At 48.0% G+C, this 14,568-nt stretch overlaps 1 protein-coding gene across 1 annotated transcript; it reads right to left on the bottom strand.

Annotated features, from left to right (window-relative positions):
* Window positions 1-6,494: 6,494 nt before the first annotated feature.
* Window positions 6,495-13,299, bottom strand: LOC110305417 (arachidonate 12-lipoxygenase, epidermal-type). The gene is made up of 14 exons (XM_021177382.2): window positions 13,096-13,299; window positions 12,465-12,666; window positions 12,216-12,297; window positions 12,012-12,134; window positions 11,820-11,923; window positions 11,514-11,674; window positions 10,741-10,884; window positions 10,434-10,643; window positions 9,015-9,101; window positions 8,651-8,820; window positions 8,430-8,552; window positions 7,321-7,420; window positions 7,045-7,212; window positions 6,495-6,925 (listed from the first exon to the last, which is right to left on the bottom strand). The coding sequence occupies exons 1-14, from the start codon at window positions 13,228-13,230 to the stop codon at window positions 6,746-6,748; spliced, it is 1,989 nt and encodes a 662-aa protein (XP_021033041.1). The 5' UTR covers window positions 13,231-13,299; the 3' UTR covers window positions 6,495-6,745.
* Window positions 13,300-14,568: the final 1,269 nt, after the last annotated feature.

Below are 14,568 nucleotides of genomic sequence, written 5' to 3' on the forward strand. Positions count from 1 at the left end.
GGAAACCGAAGTTAATACCAGGAAATAAAACAATAAGAATGAACATAATGAAGCATTTTAAATTAAGACAAGAATACTAATCGTTAAATCTGTTTATATTTGTAAAACTCCAAGAAAAAATTTGTTAAGAGGAATCACAACTATGTACGTAATTTGTTGTTGTTGTTGTTGTTTTCCTTAATCATAGTAATTCTGTTGCTAGGGGGAAAAGGAGGTTGGAAAATACTCATAATTTAGTGTTAACTCTTTTTTGCTTTGTAGACATTTGAGATTGTTACGTTATTTTCCTTACACCTGTAAAGAGAAAAATAGAAACCACTTGGTGCAGAGAAGCAGCACCAAACCTCACGCTCCACCGGAGTTAGAGTCTAGTGTTTAAAGAGAGCGCCCTCTAGAGGTTATCTAGGGAACAACAACACATGACATTTTGCGGTGAAACAGAATGATGGACCTGTGACTTGGAATTCTTTCCATAGGTGAATGGCCGCCATGTTGCAGAACTGCACCCGAACTCTCAGAGTTCCCGCCCCAGAGTTATGTAAAATGCTGCCTTGGCAGAGGGTACAGACAGAGCAGACAGAGCGAAGAATTGTTCAACGTCATCTCAAAGTAATCTAATCAAGATTACCAAAGTTTTCTTGAGCCTAATATAAAAGAACGAGAGATCTAGAAAAAAATGTAGAAGTCCCATAGAGTCCAGCAATCCATTTCTGGACTTACGTTCTATTAAATTAAATAGAACCTCAAAGGGCTATTTAAGGCTATTTAAACCCATGTTTGTTGTAGCATTATTCACAATGACCACGAGGTAGAAACAAATCGCATGTCCCTCACCAGGTGAAAAGATAGTGGTCTGTACGGAACAGAACAGAGGGACCCACCTCTCCTCGGGCTAGAGCAGAGATAACGTGGAAAGCCGTGCTTCTCAACCCCTGGGCTGTGGCAGAGGCAAACAACCCCTCTCTGGCAGCTGGCAGGACCGCCTTCATGGCTGCCACAGATGCCTGGAGAAAGCTACACTAAGACTACAGTTCTTTGCTGCTGAAACTGCCTCCCCCTCCTCAAAGCACGTTTCTAGCCATCCCATCTTGCACAGCTCCCTCTGGCCTTTCTGCCACCACAATCTATATAATGTTACGTGTCTATTTTCAGGGTTTGACCACTTGGTATTGGATAACCAATTAATTAGTATGCTCTTCCCTGGAGAAAAGTGTTTCTCTTGCTCTTAGTATTTCTTAGTTGTCTGTAGATCTTTGTGCAGGGTTGTCCTCATGCCCAAAGGTAAGTGTAGTCCTCACCACCCATGAAGAAGAAATATATATTTGCAACAAATAGAGGTCACTACATAATACCACGACCAATCACAATGCAGTCGAGGAACCCAGTCCCAATGGATACATTCACAACACACTCCGGCACCTAAGGCTCGGAGATCATTGTGGAAGAGGTACCTGAAGGATTATGAACCAGGGGATCAGGGAGTTTGCTGTGAGACTGTGTCTCCTCTGTCAGTAGCAACGCCCATAAGGTCTCCCTGGTGTCCCTGACTAAGCATGAGCAAGGACATCAGTGGACTTGCCAAGGCAGATAGGGGAAGCCCACGAGGCTTGAATCCTACACACTTTTTTTTTAAGTAGAGGGGATTGAGCTGATAGCACAAAGACAAACACGCAAATAAGTAAAAAGCCCAAATGTCAGTAACAGTGAGAGGGGGATGAAGCATCTCATGGTGAGAGACCCGAGCTTAGAAATGACAGGGGGGACAAAGGAAGGAGTCAACAAAACAGAAATAGAGAGTAGGGAGAAGAGGACAGACAGACAAGGAAGAAGAAATATGGACATGTGTGAAGAGACAGAGAGAAAAAAAACTGTGGGTGTTAGCCACAGGAAAATGTCTAGGAAGCAGCCAAGCATCATTTGCTGCGTTAGTCAGGGTTCTCTAGAGGAACAGAATTTATAGAATGAATACACACACACACACACACACACACACACACACATATATATATATATATATATATATACATATATTCATACACATTTATGTATATACATACATATAATACACACACATACACACACACATATGCATGCATGCTGTGGTCCAGCTAATCTAACAATAGCTGTTTACCAACTGAAGGTCTAAGAATCCAGTAGTTGTTCAGTCTACAGGGCTGAATATCTCAGCTGGCCATCAGGATGTCAAAATCCCAAAGAAACAGGATCAAATGGCAGTAAAGGAATAGACTGGACAGTGAGAGCAAGAGCAAGCAGGCCGAGAGCAAGCTTCTTTCTCATGAACTGCATATAGGCTACCATCAGAAGGTGTGGCCCAGATTAAAGGTGGATTTTTTTTTTTTTTTTTGGTTTTTTCGAGACAGGGTTTCTCTGTGTAGCCCTGGCTGTCCTGGCACTCACTTTGTAGACCAGGCTGGCCTCGAACTCAGAAATCCGCCTGCCTCTGCCTCCCGAGTGCTGGGACTAAAGGCGTGCGCCACCACGCCCGGCTTAAGGTGGATCTTTTTAAAAGATATTTATTTTATGCATGAAAGTACACTGTTGCTGTCTTCAGACACACCAGAAGAGGGCATTGGATCCCATTACTGATGGTTGGGAGCCACCATGTGATTGCTGGGAATTGAACTCAGGACCTCTGGAAGAGCAGCCAGTGCTCTTAACTGCTGAGTCATCTCTCCAGCCCCTAATGATGGATCTTTCCACCTCAAAATATTTAATTAAGGGAAAAAAATCCCTCACAGCTGTACTCAGCAAGTGGGTTTTAGTTAATTCCAGATGTAGTCAACTTGACAACCAAGCGTAGCCATCACCATGGGCCAAGGGCCCTAATGCTGCAGGGCTGACAGCAAGACTATAGCCACTGTAAAGAATCAAGGACACAGCACCCTAGATCTGGAAGGCAACATGCCGGCTGCAAAAGGAACTGAAAATCTCGACGTCCATGTCTCACCCAGGGCCGCAAAGCTAAGAAGCGCCATGCTTGCATTTGACTGCAGTTGTCCAAGGGGCTGCTTGGAGCGACAGCTCTCACTGGCTGTTAAGTGCCAGGCCATTAGTAACTGGAGCCTAGAACAGTAAATGTCTAATCTCAATATTTTGAATTGTAAGCCTCTAGTTTCTAATGCCTGGAATTCAGAGTCTCTCGTTTCCAGGATTTGGTCCTATATGCCCGTCTGCCAGCTGCCTAGCACTCCAGGGCCCAGGGCTACCAATACTGCATGAACCACTTACTGCCAACACCAGGTTTCCATCCAAATAGAGCAAAAGAATCCCATCCTTGCCAGGTGGTGGTGGCTCATGCCTTTAATTCTAGCACTGGGAAGACAGAGGCAGGTGAATCTCTTTGAGGCCAGCCTGGTCTATAGAGTTAGTTCTGGGACAGCCAGGGCTACACAGAGAAACCCTGTCTCTAAAAAACAAAAAAACAAACAGCCCCATCTTACTCACTGGAAATAAACACACAGAATGGATTATCATTCCACATCTATAGGAAGGAAATCCTTTTACATCTGTCTACACGAATGAACACCGAAGAAACTCCACAAAGACACTCTGCTAAGTGAAATAAGCCAGTCACAAAAAGAATAGGAAATGATGGTGCCCAGGTCTAGGAGAGAGGATGTCACTGCTCCGTTTCCGTTTTTGCAAGATTGTAGGGTTCTGTAGACTTACTGCAACCATCTCGAATACAGTCAACATCGCTGAGCTGTACTGCTGAACTGGCCAGGACTGCAGCTACTTCCCTAGCCTGTGGGTTGTGAGTTCACATCTCCTCTGGTTTGATGTAATCCCATTTGCCCATCTCCATGTCTGTTGCCCTTATGACCTTTCAGCATCATATCCCAGAAGTCTTTGCCCAGACCAAAGTCATGAACGTTTTCCTGTTTTCGTGCAGCAATTTCATAGTTTTAGGTCTTGTGTTTAAGTGTTTAGCTTGTTTTGAGGTTTTTTTTGTTTGTTTGTCTTTTGGGGAGGGGGTTGCGTGTGTGTGTGTGCATGTGTGTGCATGCAGTTGCATACACATGTTGTATGCACGTGTGTGGAGGCAGAGGTTCACACCAAGTGTCTTCTGTAATCCCTCTCCACCTTACTTTTTGAGCTAGCATTTCTCACTGAACCTGGATTTTGACAAGACTAGCCAGCAACTTCCTCTCATGGACCAATCTTCCCGGTTCACCTTTCCTTTCGTTCTCCCAGCAGCTGGTGACCACTGCTGTGTGCTGGATTGTCATAAGGTCTACTCTCTTTTTCCTTAAGGGATGATGAGGTCACACAGTCTCCTTTTCCCTCTGTGCCTGGCTCACTCCATTTTTTAGCAGAATGCTCTCTCCTTCTAGCCTGTTTTGCTGCTGTAAGTCAATGGACTTCGCCTCTTTTCATGGCTCACACTCTCCCATCTTACTTGGGCATCATGTCTCATCCATCTGTCCATCTGTCCATCCATCCATCAGTGGATGAGCCTTTGCGTCCTTTCTGGTTCTTGGCCATTACAAATACTGCCAAGATAGACAGATGACTTCAGATGGATTCCTTTCTTTCACATCTATGCTGAGTGGTAGTATTGGTATAACATACAATAATTCTATTTTAGATTTTTATTTTAATTTATTCTTTGACAGTTTCAGACATGTATAATACAGTGCTTCCCTGCTCTCTTCCATCCCATAAACCTTCCTCCCAACAACTCCTTCTCCTACATTCTCTTTTCCTTTTGGCTTTGTTATGTGACCTACTAAGTTTAACTAGGGCTGCCTGTGTGGGTGTGGGTGTGGGTGTGGGTGTGGAGCTACCACTGATGCATTGAAAAGTGCCTTTTTCTTTCATTTACACCAGTACTTACTTTTTAAAAATATTTTATTTCTTTATTTAATGTATGAGTGCTCTGCTGCATGTACACCCGCATGCCAGAAGAGGGCACCAGACCCTCTTATAGATGGCCACCATGTGGTTGCTGGGAACTGAACTCAGGACAGCTGGAAGAACAGTCGATGCTCTTAACCATGGAGCCATTGCTCCAGCCCTGAGTACTTACTATTTTTTAATTAAAATTTTTGTGTTGATTGTATTTGTGGATGCACATACCCCAGCATTCAAGCCGAGGTCAGAGGATAGCTACGTATGGTTGGTTCTCTCCTTCCACCTTTACTTGGGTTCTAAGGGTTGAACTGAGGTTGCTGGACTTGTACAGGGAGCACCTTCATTCACACACACACACGAATTCTGTGAGCTTGGAGAGAACGATGCTTGTCAGTTCCAGCATCTTGAATACTTCCTTTATGTCTTGTTCTAGTAGTTCTTGGTTTCAGCTGTGACACTAAACTTGACTCTACTTTGAGTTATCTTTCTAACTGGTTCTGCATGTGGACAGCCCATTTTTCAAGTTCCATTTGTTAGAGAGGATGTCTTCTCCCTAATGCTGTATTCACACTTTGTTTAAAGCAGTTAGCCGTGCTGTGTGGGTTTATTCCCAGCCTCTGTGTTTTATCCCAGTGGCCTACATGCCTGTTTTGATGTCAGTACTATGCTTTTCTGACTACTATAGATTCATAGTATATACTATGAAGTCCATGTAATGGCTCCTGCTCTCTTTTTTTAAACTGTAGTTTATTTTGTATATTCAGAGTTGCTTTTGGTTTGGTTTTGTTTTTGTGATGCCACAAGAGAATTTTTAGAATTGTTGGTTTTGTTTTTGTTTTGAGAGTTTTATAATTGTTTTTCTAATTTTGGGAATAATGTCAATATGGATGGATATTTTGATAAAGACTGCTTCGGATCTGCAAAATGCTCTTTGCAGTATGGGTGTTTTTAATGATGGTGGTTTTTCCAATCCATGAATCTGGGATATCTTTCTATTTTGTCATGTCCTCTTTAATATTCCTCAGTGGCGGCCACTTTCACCTGTACAGGTGTCTCAGGGAAGTTTATCTTTGGAAAAGAGATTACTCTGTTTGCTTCATTTCCAGAGAATTGACTACTGATAATCAGGTGCCACGGATTTGCAACCTGTGTGCTGCAACCTGGCTGCACTTGTTTATCAGTTCTAATAGGGTTGTCTTTGCTAAAGCAAAGGCTTTTGTCACCCGCTAACAGTGACGGGGAGACGTCTTTCTCCCCATGTGGAAGCCCTTTGCTCTTCTCTCCTGCTGGGAATGTGCTTGCCAGCTTTCTTCAGTACCTGGGACTCTGGGCTGGAAGGTTTGTTTTGGTGTTGGCAGAAAGGAGAGAAATGAAGAGGAAGCCTTATCAAGGGTCTTGGGTAGGGGCTGAGGAGTGAGATGCAGTCTGAGAAGAGATCGTGGCAGTTGGATGCTGAGCTGGGCAGTGTGACTTCAGTGCAGGCGGCCAGAGGGGTGTGTTAACTGAAGATGTAGAGGAGTCTAAAGTTAAAATCCAGTGTTAAAAGCCATGATCGCCAGCTCCACTGGGTCCAGGCAGCCACGACAATGTCATGAGTGTATGTACAGTTTAAGGAAACCTTTAAGGGAGAGATTTTTGTTTTATTAATGTATAAACCATATCTTTTGGGGAAGAGAAGTAGGTACTAGGGATTCAAGCACATACCATGGAGTTAGGGCAGCTAAAACACAACAGGGATAATCGCTGTGCATTCCCCAGGGCTGTGTGGTGGGAAGCTGTCTATTCACCAGAGGGTGTGGCCAAGGAGGACAAGACTGTGCAGACACACAGAGACAGCAGCCTCCTCTGGGGCTGAGATGGGCAAGGCCTCTCAGATGGTCACACTGTTTTCCACCAGGCTGGGTCGGAGGTACTCATAGGGCAGGTCCAGGCTTGCATTCCGGACCTCAATCTCCTTGTCCATGATAGCCAGCTCCTCTTGGAATTGCTTCAGCACATCCCGGGGCCTGGGGCCTGAGAAATACTCCTCTTTATGCTGCCCCAGGGCCACCTAGGAGAGAGAAAGCAAAATGGCTCAGGATCTTGGGTCTCTCTCAGGCAAGAATATAGGCCCTAGGTCAAGGTGTCTTCCCCAACCCCCAGGTCAGGACCCAGGCATCTGTGCCTCACCATGACAGGCTGGCGTCTGCCAAGGAACTTGGTGAATGTTATCTGCATCCGTGCCTGCTGGAGGCAAGGCAACGCATCCACTATATCCCTCTCTGTCACATCCTTGGAGATGGGTGGGGGCTTCCGCATGGTGCATGGGCCATTTGGGATCCAGGCATACCAGTCCAGCTACAGGTAGCAGAGTCACTCAGAAATTCAGGCTGACTGCCCAGACACTTAGTGTTTCTCCCCATCTCCTTCATCCCAGAAGCCTGGGGAAGCGATCACACAGATTACCTGACCCAGATGTGTAGACGCGTGCTGACCAGTGCACGTGAAGATGCACATAGTGACAAAGCGACACAGCTCAGCCCGGGACTCTAAGGACAGGGGGAACCTGGGCAAAATAAAGAGAGGAAGAGTGGAGACCAGCATAGGAGGCTGATCTCAGGCAGGCAAAAATATCTGGAGATACACAAAGGCCTTGTTCTGGTCATGGCCTCTAGGTCCTATGGCTCACAGACAGTGTGCACTCAAAATCTGATGTGTAATGGAGACCATTATGGGAAATCACAACCAATCAAAATGCAGAGTTGTGGAGCCCAGTCCCAATGTATCCAATGCTATAAATACAACTCCCAACCTAAGGCTCGGGGATCTTTCCGAAGAAGGAGCAGAAAGATCGTAAGAGCCAGAGGCTCAGGGAGTTTGTGTGAGACTGTGTCTCCTAGTAATGTCAGAAACTACACCCATAAGGTCTCACCAATATGGTTTCCTAAACAAGGGCCGACCAAGGAGGACAATGGACATGCTAAATGGCAGGGGAAAGACCAGAGGTCTCAACCCCACACAAAGGCACCTAAGGAACGCTGAGAGATGGAGAAACAGCCTTCCCCAGGGAAGAGCACACCAACTGGTCATCCAAATGGGCAGCCCCGAAACATGTAACAGGCTGAGCAGGGTGTATTTATATATTTAAGAATAGATTGTGTTTGTGTGTGCATGCATAGACATATATGTGTGAACAATTAATGAAGAGGGGATCATAGATTTGAAGGAGAGCAAGGAGGGTTTCCAGAGAGGGAAAAAGAAGGAAGGAAAGATTCCCAAAACATAAAAAGTAGTAATTAATAAAAACAAATAAATAAAACTGATGTATAAAGGATGGACCATGGAGCTACCAGAAAGGGTAGGGATGGATAAGGAGAAATAAATATCCAAGAGAGACATAGTTCTGGCTTTGTGTGCCTGAGGAGAGAGAATTCTGTGGGAGGATGAGAAGGCAAAGGAGCTACAGAGCCCTGGAATGATCATTAGGGCTTCTGGAGGCCCAGGCGACACCCATGGAAGTAGTTCATAGAACCAGATGTGGACTGTTAGCAGATGTGTGGGCAACGGTGCCTTACCCTCGGTCCTGGGCCCCAAGCAGTCCGATCTCAGTGACCTCGCGGCACCAAACCTGCAGCTCCGGGTCCTCCTTCACATCTGTGTCACTCCTGTAGAAAAGCTCAACCATCCTTTCCACATACCTGTTCCCCAGAGAAGACAGCACTCAGCCTCAGACCAGGCAAGGGCTTTTGAGACCGGCTGCCCCCTCCCCCGCGACCCCCACCTCTGTTGCTCTCACCGACTAATGATCTCCCACAGCCTGAGGGCATCCTGGGCATACAGAGAAGATTTTACCCCCAAGAGTCCACGGTCAGCCAAGTCATCCGGAGGGCAAAGGGAGCGGTAAGTCAAACACGACGTGGCTCTCTGGAGAATGTCCACGTGGCCTCCACTCCCCGTGCTCACCACCTGAGGACAAACCAGGGTCCAGCAAGCCAGGTAACAGAACGGGGAGATCAGGGTGTACAGGCCGTTCAAGTATGAGGTGAGAGAAGGACAGCCCTCCCGTGTAGAGCTGAGTTTGGGGGAAGACTATGTGAAGGGAACACCTTTGAGAGACTTCCAACATTGAACCTCCCTCTTCACCCATCCCTTTTCCATACCAGGTCAAAAATTCCCCATTCGGAGACAAGATTATTCCGTGCCAGGGTGTTGATCTCCATGGTGTAGCGAAAGTGGGGGGCAAGGAGCTGATTGTGAGGAAAAGAAACGAGACACAGTCAAACCCCAGAAATGGCAGGGTCCATAGGGCATGGGGAATGAGACACCCTGATGAGAAAGAAGGGAGAGAGAAATATCTTCCCAAAGTCCTCCAAGGTCAAAGGGTCAGGGTTTTACTACTTATTTGCATAATTTTGTGTTTGCTATCATAATTCCAGCCGTCATTGATCTCAAACCACAGAATCCGGTGGGAGCCCTGGCTTTAAGCTCCTCCCCCATTTGCCTTGACAAGTACTCACATTCTCCCCGCCCCCCACTCGCCCTCTCCCTCTCTTTTCCTTCCTCCCTTTCTAAGTATTTAATGCCCTGCAGAAGAAAATTCTTCCTTGACCCCACCTCCCTTCCCTTTCCAGAAGGACCCAGTCTTTCACTTCTCCCTCTCAGAGAGCTTCCCGAGCTTCCCGAGCTTGAGTCTCTACCTCCTCAACTCACGGGCCCCACTCAGCCCACAGACTTCCAGCATCTCTGCTTCCCCAAGACAGCCTTGTCAACAAGTAACCAATGACGTCGGTATTAACAAAGTATCCTCCGCTGCAACTGTGCTGACAGAGAGAGGAAAACTAGCCCCTTCCCAGAGGGAGGAAAACTGGCCTCTCTTCAAACACTTTCTTCTCTGGTACCACAGACTCACTTTTTTATCCCTCCCCCACCTCGCTGGATGTCCCCTCTCTATTGCTCCTTCTGCCTCTTTATACAGGGTGGGGCTGATTAGAATTCTGTCTCAGGCTCAATGTGCTACCATGGCGCCATGCTTAGAGAATTTCCTCCAGTGTAATGAGCTCAGCTACTTTTCTCTCCAGCTTAACTGGAATCCAAACCTCCAACCCCTTTCTCCTGTATCACCATCCTCCACTGATGCATTCAAGAGATGTCTACAAGGATACGGTCAGAGCGTGGCTCTGGGTTCTCTCTCCAAATCTTTCTCATCTTCTCCCACTTCCTGTCAACAAGCTAATCACTTTCTAATATTTCAGTAATACCTACTATCCAACATAACCCACACCCCTTTCCTCCCTCACCACTACAGAGCCCTCCTCCTGAAATGTCCCCCCACTTCCCTACCCATCACTGTAAATTGCAACTCCTGTGTAAGCTGTATTCTTACTCTGTCCCTAGCCCATAGCAAGAGCATTCCTTCAGGGTTTCCATAGCAGAGTTTCTGGGTGGACCTCTGTATGCTCATACAGAGAGACTAAGACAGCTGCTTTGCCTTATATGCCAAGAGCAGATCCCGAGTGGATGCTTCCTAACGAGTGTGAACTTTGGATAGCAGATGCCCAGTGACAGACACCCTGACATACCTTGTATATGGGGTGCAGGCTGGGTAAACTCCTCATTGTGGCCACAGAAATAACCTCGGCCATGAGGTGTCCCCTCAGCAGATGTGACTGTAACTGGTGCAGTTGGAAGTCAGAGCTTCGGACCCAGATCTTGGCCAAGAGCCAGGCCATGGGGGGATCTGAGGGCAAGAAGAGCAGAGGCGGGGGACATCCGTGTCGTGGTGGCTGGAGCTAGACCAGAAGACAGAGAGAGGGCAGGAGCTGAGGACCAATGGGTCTAACACCCTAACAAGAGTCGGTGTCAGAAAAGATCCGTGGTTCCTCGCACCTGGATGACCATGGGTAAGAGCCTCCCATCGGGCTGTAGCTTCAGCATGACCAAAGGGGCTGTCACATATTGCTGCTTAAAAATGATGATGTTAGGCTTGACCCCATCCAGCAGGGAGAAATCAGCTTCGAATAGAGATCCAGCCTGTGGGAACAGGGCGCGTGCGCAGATAAAGAGGCTGGGTCAGGTCAGATCCCGCCTTTCATTCGTTTTGCCAAAGGGGGTCCTCCTCTCTCTACCACCCAACAATTTTATACTAGGCAACTGATCTCCCCAGAACTGATGCCCTGGGTGTACAGGTTGATGTTTGAGCCTCCCTGAGTTAAAAGGTAAAGGAGATAAGACTACATCAGTTACAATTTTCAGCCACAGGTAATTCGGCTCTACTCCCCTCACACAGCCCGCCAACATTTGGCAATATTTTTGGTTGTCACAAAGGATGTACTACTGACATCTAATAGGTAAGAGGCAGGAGATATTACTAGAACATTACTGTACAGGGGAACACCCTAAAAGAAAGAATTATATAGGTCACAACCATGGCATAGTTCCAAAGTTGAGAAACTCCAAGTGCTGATGAAACCTGTCACCATTTTGTATGCTAACCTTAAAAAAAATGATCTAAGAAAAGAAATCCTAAATACAGATAAAGGAGGGTATCGATGATGGAGTCACTCGAGGGGCGGGGGTAGGAAGCAAGGAAACGGAAGGAAATCGGTCAGAACCGTGGGGACGGGGTTGGGTGCATAAGCTAAACAGAGGCAGCTCAGCACCTTGAGCTCCTTCTCCAGCTGGGTCTGTAAGTCTTCCATCCCTGGAGGCAGGACCAGCCGGGCTGGAAGGCGCATGGACCGCCTCAGGAGCATGGGGTTTGCACCGTTGAGGAACTGGTACCCAAAGAGAGCATCTTCCTTCCAGGAACCACGGACCTGCTCTGAAGACATCCGTTGAGAACACAGTGTGAGCTCTAAACGTGTCCTCCAGCCAACCCATCATCGCCTGCCCTCTCTCCCCAGTTCTCTCAGATAGCTGGGTTGGAATTCTGATTAAAGAGACTTTAGGAAATTGTGGTCACTGACCGGGCAGAGCAGTCTTTGTATGTGGGAATACTTTCTGGTAATCTTCCAGCTTTTGTACACGACTTACAAAATCTAGAGTCCCCTTAATAGCAAAGTTCTTCAACCTGTGCAAAGAACAGCGTGCAAGAAGATCAAGAAAGAGCCCACCTTACAGCTTAAGGCGAAACTGCGCAAACTCAGCCAAGTACTCACTCTTTGACCAGAGAGAGGGAAAAATCTAAATCCTTATCCTTCATGAATCTCTGGTTCCTGGGGAGGTCCCGTTCAGTACTCCCTGCTATAGGCAGGATTAATCCCTCCTTCCAGGAGCCCCACCTAGGGAACAAATACGGAGCCTTACGTGAGACAGTGGGTTTGGAGGCTCTGGAGGGCAATCAACGGTTTTCTTGAACTCACCGATACACATTCCTTCTGTTCTCCAGCTCCTGCTCTCGATACTTCCTAAACAGGTTCTGAGTGTCATCGGTTACCTTCAGGGCTGGAAGAAGCAGACACAAAAGTGTGTCCTCTCAGGACACTGCTCTGTGCCCTCCATCTCATCCTTTCTCGTCTCCCCTGCTCCCCTCTATCTCTAATCTTTTCCTTTATTTCATAACAAGCCCAACGACCTCCTGCTTCCTTCAGCGGCACCGCCAGAGTCCTCACCAGTGCCCTCGGTTAGGCAGATAGTCTCCTTGCCCTGCACCCAACTGTAGCAGGGGAAAAAGGCTTCTCCTTGGGTCCCAGGGCCCTGCACAGTGATGCTCTTGCAGAACCAGTCAGAATCCAATAGGCCTTTCTGTTTGCGCAGCTTCACCGCCAGGAGGCGCCCTAGATGCAAGGGGACGTCGACCTCCAGCTCTGTCTTCTGTGGGATAGGACACAGCTCCTAAGCAAGTCTGGGGTCCTCCGTGAGGGCTGCAGTGTCAGTGAGCCCTCGGAGAAGCTTGTCTTTGGCTCCGATTGCCCTTCTAAGAAGCACTCAAGGAAAGAGACCTGAACCGAGTGGCGTCGAGGAAGGAGCGGGGCGTTCTGTTGGACTCCAGGCTCCTTTGTGCACCTGCAGCGCTCCCCAGTGCTGTTTCATCTCCGCCCCCTCTTTCTGCCCAGCCCCTCTCTCTTATTCCTTTCTCTGTCCCCTTTTCTTCCAGCCCACCTGTTCCTGCCATCACGCCCGGATCACCTTCTCAGTGGTTCTCTGGGATCAGGTTTCCTCCCCTCCCCACAGTCCCCAGGACCCCTGCAGAGTCCCAGATCCCCGGGTCCCCGCGAGCCCCACGTAGTGGCCGGCACTCACCCTTCCCAGCAGTGGCCGCAGCTGCTTCCCAAGGTCCGCCTCTCCATGCTCGCCCACCAGCCACAGATGCACCAGGTTGGCAGAGCCCGCAAAAACCGAGTCTCCAGTGGCCACGAGGATCTTGTACTTGACCATCTCGGCTGATCCTCTAGAGGGACCTGCGGGGGAAACTGCTCTTAAGAGTATCTGAGAGGTTGCCTCCAGAGAGTCACACCTAGACCAGAGTTTGGTGTATTTGAATTGCCCCCCGCCCACTCAGGTCCCTCCCCCACTAAGGAGCAGGTATCCGATTCTCACCTTCGCTGTCTCTAGATAGTTTGCCAGCAGTTTCCAAAAATTCATCCCTACTTTGTTTTCTTGGCAAGGGCTTCATGCCCAGCCCTGAGCTAAGCACATCAGCTAGCTAAGTCTCACGCCCACCCAATTTTAGTGGAAAACAAAGCGCAGCAGGCAGAGATGAGAGCAGTAGAAAGGCTTTGGGTGGGGCGCGCTTTTCCGTGGAAGTGAGCTTAGCATCTTGGCAAGGACAAAGAGTTTTGTTGTTGTTGTTGTTGTTGAGGGCAGGTGCAGTAGAGGTGTTCATTGCTCAAACTGGAGAGCCCGAGGAGGGAGTTTGGAATTTCCCTATAGTTTTGACGTTTCCATTGGACCTCCCTGAAACCTGATCTTTGAAGACAAGGCTTTCACCCATACTGTGGACAGACTGCAGGGAAGGGGGACAGGGAAAGGAACAGGAGAAAGGACTCTCTTCAGGACTAAGTCTTCCCACCACATCTCCCAGAGTTCGGCCCCCCTTCCTCCTCAGAGCGAGTACAGGGGTATACCTCTCTGTCCTGTGACACTCTTGCCGACCCTATTCCTGCCTCAGTCCAGGTGCTCCTGTGGACAAAAGTCCCTGAATCTACAATGGATTTTGCTTAAGAGCTAACTACTCTTGCCTCGTGGTCGAAGAGTCAGTCAAAACATGCGGCTGAGACCTGAATCTAAAAGTATAGATGTACTTTCTCGGACAAACCATGGGGGGGGGGGGGGCTTGCCATTTGTTTGCAGTGGAGCCAGTGCTTGAAGGATCTTGCAGAACAAACACTAAATGCAACTTGTCTAGTTCTTTACCAGTTTTCTCTCAGCCTTTCTTGTTTTGTTTTGTTGTTGTTGTTGTTGTTGTTGTTGTTGTTGTTGTTTTTTGTTGTTTTTTTTGGAGACAGTCCCAACCCATTTCTTGTGTTCCTTTCACTCCAGGACCCCTGCAGAGTCCCAGGTCCCCAGGTCTCTGTGAGCCCAGCTGTGGTCCTGCACTCGCCCTTCCCAGGAGAGCAGAGACAGCCCTGGTTGTCCTGGAACTCACTCTGTAGACCAGGCTGATCTTGAACTCAGAGAGATCCATCTGCCTCTGCCTCTGCCTCTGCCTCTGCCTCTGCCTCTGCCTCTGCCTCTGCCTCTGCCTCTGCCTCTGCCTCTGCCTCTGCCTCTGCC

The sequence above is a fragment of the Mus caroli genome, chromosome 11 (assembly GCF_900094665.2).
Source record: "Mus caroli chromosome 11, CAROLI_EIJ_v1.1, whole genome shotgun sequence".
NCBI classification, from domain to species: Eukaryota; Metazoa; Chordata; class Mammalia; order Rodentia; family Muridae; genus Mus; species Mus caroli.

Excerpts from the sequence above, each read along its gene's own strand:
- LOC110305417 (XM_021177382.2), bottom strand. The coding sequence starts at position 13,230 with ATGGTCAAGTACAAGATCCTCGTGGCCACTGGAGACTCGGTTTTTGCG. Across the intron at positions 12,667-13,095 it reads TGCGGCCACTGCTGGGAAGG|AAGACAGAGCTGGAGGTCGA; the intron begins GTGAGTGCCGGC and ends CCTATCCCACAG. Across the intron at positions 7,213-7,320 it reads CGTCTACACATCTGGGTCAG|CTGGACTGGTATGCCTGGAT; the intron begins GTAATCTGTGTG and ends TGCTACCTGTAG.